The sequence below is a fragment of the Echeneis naucrates genome, chromosome 10, assembly GCF_900963305.1.
Source record: "Echeneis naucrates chromosome 10, fEcheNa1.1, whole genome shotgun sequence".
Classification (NCBI taxonomy): Eukaryota; Metazoa; Chordata; class Actinopteri; order Carangiformes; family Echeneidae; genus Echeneis; species Echeneis naucrates.
In genome coordinates, this window is record NC_042520.1 from 17,896,921 (window position 1) to 17,902,920 (window position 6,000).

The following is a 6,000-nucleotide window of genomic DNA, read 5'->3' on the forward strand; positions in this document are numbered from 1 at the left end:
CTACCATTGTTAGATCCGTGATTATGTCAAGTGAAGAAGTGGAGGGTGGAATGAAGGACGTGTCGCTGTGGTTTGAGGGGCTGATATTTCAGGAATGAAATTTCTGACAGCCTCTCTCTTACTCTCTCCAGCACCCAGAATGTGCAAAAATTCTTCACGCCTCTGATTTCACCGATAAGACTGGAATCAGTAGCTTTCAGTGTTGTCATTTAGTCATGATAAGGAAGAAAATGCACTTATTACCTGCTCAGTAAATGGCTGAGTGCAGAGTGGTCAGCTGAGTGCAGAGAGGCAGTCATTAGTGGGGATAGCAGTCTGAAGGTATAAGGCTTTTGTGTGTGTGTGTTGGGGGGGGGGGGGCATTGACAGTAAAGAGGTGGTGCTATTGAGGGAAGGGGGGGTCCCACTTTTTGGCAGCAGCTGCATGCATACATGGAAAACAGATTTGGTTCCTCTCAGATTTCAGTCACTGGAGGAGCCAGTCATTCTCTTTCCCATCCAGCAACAAAACCCCCGCCTCGCCTTCTCCCCCCTTTCCGATCCTGAAATCCTCAGACAAAAGGATAAATAAAATCAGATGTTCAGATATGACCTCCTCTATTTTTTTTCCCACATCTCACTTGGCCTTTGCCATACAAATGTGGCCTCGACATGTCCTACAACTTGCCCGGGTTGAATGTTATCAGAGCAACAATCTTGGTTACACTGAGTGATGACTACAGATTTCATTAGGAGGCTATTTTAACTGAGCTAATTCAATTAGATTACTTCAGTAGGACTGTTAGTCATGTGGAGCCAACGCCAAACGGCGCTGTGATCATAGTCGATTTAGTACCAGAACAGTGAGGTCTACGTATGACAGAAGTGGCTTACTGTAAATCTTATTGCCACTCTGATGCTTTCGCAGTCTGTCTAGTACTGTAAGTATTATTTCAAAATAACATTTTGTTTGAACAAATGTTGGGAATACACTTAATTCATTTTGCTGGCTATAATGCAGAAAAAACTTTTCGTTTTCCAGAACAGGTGACAGTGTTGAAGTGCTTTTGCACTCCATTTTGTACATATGGAAACACTCCATCTCTTTGATGTACACACTTGAATCTTTCTCATACAATAAATCTAGAAAATAGAAATTTGAAATTCTTTTTTCTGTGAAAGTAAATAACAATACTTTCCTACTTTCGTTCCTAACTTACGTTCCTAACTCTTTCTCTCATTTTATCCTTCTCTCTAGACCACATGAATCAGGACCAGGGCTCCTCGACAAACTCAGGCAGCATCTTTGAATCCAAAGCGGCCCTCTTCTCCTTCATTGTGGCTGGTTGTGTCATCTTTCTCTTGCTCATCCTCCTCCTTGTCATCCTGCTCATAAAGATGCGCAAGCGCTCTAGAAAGAATGCCCACTCCCAGCCCCGCCCCTCGGCACTGTCGCTCAGCACGCTCTCCAATCCCAAGCTGCCTGGGGGCACGGCTGGCACAGAGCCCAGTGACATCATCATTCCGCTGCGGACAGAGAACAACTACTGCCCTCACTACGAGAAGGTGAGCGGCGACTATGGCCACCCCGTCTACATTGTCCAGGAGATGCCCCCGCAGAGTCCTGCCAACATCTACTACAAAGTCTGATGCGGTCTGCACAGCCAGCAACACAGCCAGGAAAGAGAAAGAGAGGAGCGCTTGATTTATGTTCTTGGGAAGAACACCTTCCTTTGCATTCTGGGGACTTGATGCTTCTTCAAGCCCCTGTTATTACTACCACCTGCTGCACAAATCTGGAGAGATACGCACTGACCAGTAACCAGCGGGGTTGCGAGCTGACTGAGGTTTTTTTTTTTTTTTGTTTGTTTGTTTGTTTATTTGGGCTGTCTGACAATCCCCACCCACCTACTCAACTCCCCCCTCCTTCTTCTCCTCCTTCTTTCCTCAACTCCCACCTTCTACATCTGCCCTGCTGTGCTTCAACAGGGAGGTGGGCCTGGAGCAAACCAACAGATGGAACTTCAGCTTCCTGGTTTGCTGTCCGTTTTTAATGGGCAGGATATAACTTATCTCAGTTCCCCGAAGTACGGTCTGTGCTACACCCAATTAAACACACCATCCTAGCACAGAGGCAGGAATGGGCAGACACAGGCCCCGAACGCCACTCAGCCTGCAGTTTGTGTGCAAGCATAAACCGTTTGTATGCTTGTGTGTGTCTCTGCGTGCATGTGTGTACGCCTGTGTTAGTCAGGGCTCCGTGCTGGGCCAGGAAACTCTCCAGATAGCTCAGGTATCAGACACAGTGCGTGAAATAATGTGTTCCTCTCCCTTCGCACCTCTGATGTTTGCCTTACTTACTATTTTTGATGGAGGATTTCCTCAAAACCTGAGTCAGTTCACAAAGCAGTTGTATTTTGTTAGACTTTTCCTACAAGTGCACAATGTATAGAGTTGAATAGATCATCATTATCATGCCATCCTCTCACCAATCATATCATTCATTGCGCTCATTTTTATTTTTCCAAGAGAGGACCTTGACCTGGACTGTTGATGTCAAAGTGTGTGTGCGTGTGTGTGTGTGTGTGTATATGTGTGTGTGTGTTTCCGGGAATGCTCCCTTCTCTGCAGGTCTGATATAGGCTTTACCGTTACTCTGGTATTTATGGCCCTACTTGTGTGTATCCAAGGGCGTTATTGTGTATGCAAGTGCGCTTGGGCAAGTACAGACCCATCTTGCATCTGGGTAGATTTATTGGCTTAGGCGGGAGTACAGTAAGTTACTGTATCATGGGCTTCAAAAACAAGACAGAGTAACGTGCAGACAGACAGACATCTTACAAAACTCTTGAAGAGTTCCAGCTGGCATCAATTGAGGGTTTTATTGTTTCTGATGAGCTTTCAGGGAGATGGTTTTCAAGACAGCGGGCAGGTTGATAGTTGTTTGTTCTAGCCTTTGGTGCTACACTGTAAGCATCAAAGAGTTAGTTTGGTGCCTGCTGCCGAGGAAAAGTGGGCGTAGGTTGGACGATCAGCACTGATTGGCTGGCCTACATAGGTAAGATGCCCTATATATAAGTTGGATGGTGAGCTACGGATGAACATTGAGATACAGTATTGTCAGATGCCAATTACCAATTGGCTGCCATCTGTAGATGAGTCAGTGCAGTCAGTGGCGTCGCCAGTGTGTGACTAATTTTTGTGCCATCTCCGTGCCCACACTCACCAGCCGGGGAGGAGAGAGAGAGACGGGGGGGGTGAGTGAGGGCTGGATAAAGGCGAAGAAAATGTTCCTGTGACTTGGCTTTAACCTGAGAGGAAGATGGCGGATGGGGACAGAAGAAGGTGGGGAGGGAGTTGGATAATGGGGTGGGGGGTGGTTGGAGGAAGTTTTAGCATTAATTTTTCCATCCTCTCACCAGTTGTGCTGTGAATAAAAATGCTGTGCAGAATATTCCACAGTCAAGGTGTTCAGCCAGCGAGGACACTGCAGCTCAGCTATCACACAGCCCAGGGCAGCGGCACTGAGACAGGATTTACTGCAGCTGGATGTGTGCAGATGTGTACGCCAAAGCTCGCCTTTAGTTTGGGGTGGCAGAGTGTACATGTAGGGGCTGCCATTTGTGCTTATTTCTGCTTATATTTGCCCATCCACCCTGCCACCCCCCCCCCCTCCTCTGTGTGTGTCTGAATGCCTCTGTGGTGTAGCAGCCGAACAGACTTGTTTCGGGACTGGAGTTAGGTGCTCTCAAACAGTGTGGCTGCCAAAGTGTGGAGCACTGCAGTCCCGGTGAATGATGTGTGAGAGGAGAGAAGATACGAACAGCTATTCCTCAGCCCGCACGCACGAGCTGACGTTTGATGCGCACATGCACAGACGAGCCAAGACTGATGGGTCCAGGTTTTATCTCCAGTCAAACGGTCAGACTGTCGGTGAATGTTTATTTGCCAGCAGAGAGACCTATCATCTGCTGCCACAAACTATTGCCATCCGCGGATATACACTGCTGAGATAAAAGGCAGCCCTGCTTGAAGACTCTGGGAAGACTCCGATGGCTTTTGCGTGTCGCTGACCTCAGAGTTAACAACCTAAACAGCTGCTCTTGCTTTTTTGTGGTCCTGTGTTTTAACTCAGCATGCAGCCCTCAGTGGCCCTCTGTGAAACACATCTAGATCAAATATTTTGGTTTCGGATCGGTGCGCATCCATTCACCTACACCAGCCAAGGGAGTCATTACCAAATTACCACAAACCATTTTTCATATTCATTCATTCTCATGACCACTTAACATTATTCAAATTTTCTTTTTTGGGGGGGGGTTAAGAAGAGATAACAGAGAAATGTAAATATATGGATAGAGCCCAATTTAAGATGTAATTTCACCTGAACACTGCTCATAATAAAAGTTTAAAATTAGATTTTTGTAATGGAGGATGTTTGTAAATAGCTGTCTTTTTAAAGTGTGTTTTGTATGAATCCTTGCATTTTTGTCTCTGTTTGCAATATGTTTTTATTTTATTTTCTTTTAGAGTTAAACTGAATATTGCAGCGGGCACGTGAGCTGTCTTTTCTTGCAGTGTCCAGTATTGTCAAAGTCTTTGTTACCACATGTGTTTAAAGAAAAAAACAAAAAACAAAACAAAACAAAACAAAAAAAAAACAAAAAAATAAAAAAACAAAACCTGGGGTTCAGAGTTTTTACATCGCCATTCAACAGGATTGTAGTTGCTCAGAAACTGTTCAGGACTGAAGCATTGTCACCGAGTGGCTTTGAAATGGATCGGTTATTGAAACTAGGAATGATAAGGCGCCTTCCCTGTTGGAGACAGCACTTAACTCTGCATATGAAGACTGTGTTAATCCACTGCCTTTGAGTTACCCACACCTTCCACTCCATTATAAAATGTAACAAAAACATTTTGCTCCAAAAGATTAATCTTTTTCTCAGTTTTAATAAGTCTGTTGGGCCAGATGGAGAGAACTGTGGAGACAGAGAGAAAAAGAAGAGAGAGGGGGGGGGCACGTATGAGTGTGACCGAACTGAGCTCACCAATAAATCATCCGGTTTACACCACTCATTATCTCCCAGGCGGTCCTTTGTTTTAAAGTTGCTCCCTCTCCTTCTCTCCCCCTCCCTCCACCCCTCTCCTTTGTCATCTCTCTTTTCCTAATTTAGCACACGGATGTTGGTCGCTCATGGTTTGAGTCTAACTGTAGGTTGATTTCTGCTATTGTTCAAAGCCACAGTATTATTTTTCAATGTGCATGTGTAAGCAAAAACCTGTTGAATTTGTTGCCCTTTGTTTGAATCATAACTGTCAAGTTCTGTTATTTTATTTTATTATTATTATTGTTTTTTTTTTTGTTTGTTTGTTTTTTTTTTTTTTGGCCATTCACTTTCTTGCCGCTTCTCAGCGTAACCTATTGGCACCAGCTACAATGAAAATAACGTTCCACCAGTTTGGAAACAACCGCATATTGATAAATAAAATTTTTCCCATGGAGCTCGTTTTGGAGTGACGTTCTTTCTTTCTTCTTTTGTTTCGGATGTGGGTAAAGGATTTTACCTCCCCTCTGTCTTACCACCTTGGTTCATGGTGGGAGCATAAACCGGCTGCCCATACTAACAGCGCCCCCCCCCCCAAACCCTCACCTCAGGGGTCAGTGCTGCACAGATGGGTCTGTTCTGATACATTAGTCAGATTGAAATCGCAAGCAGGCTTCATAAATTCATATTTGGGGAGTGTGGACACGCCTTTTTGCATAGTAACTAATACCCGTATCAACCCGCTCTGCCCTGGTGTCCTCCAGAATTACATTTCTTTATACATGATTAAACATGATTGGCCATACTCGGCTTTTCCATTACACTGAAATTACAGTCTGCATTTATTTGACTTAGGAACAAACTCCCAAGTCTTTGGTGAAAGCAGAGATGCCATGAAATGTTATTAAAGTGATTGGGCTTTTCTCTGACAAACGCAGCAGTGTTTGTGGGCATGTCCTCCACGCAGCTGACT

At 44.9% G+C, this 6,000-nt stretch overlaps 1 protein-coding gene across 1 annotated transcript in view; it reads left to right on the plus strand.

Moving 5' to 3' along the window:
- efnb1 (ephrin-B1) overlaps positions 1-4,668 on the plus strand; it is a 58,653-nt gene extending 53,985 nt beyond the window's left edge. The window contains exon 5 of the mRNA XM_029512072.1: positions 1,238-4,668. Within this exon, the coding sequence (XP_029367932.1) occupies positions 1,238-1,629 (392 nt within the window). The 3' untranslated portion in view covers positions 1,630-4,668. The remainder of the gene's footprint in view (positions 1-1,237) is intronic.
- The last annotated feature ends 1,332 nt before the right edge of the window (positions 4,669-6,000 follow it).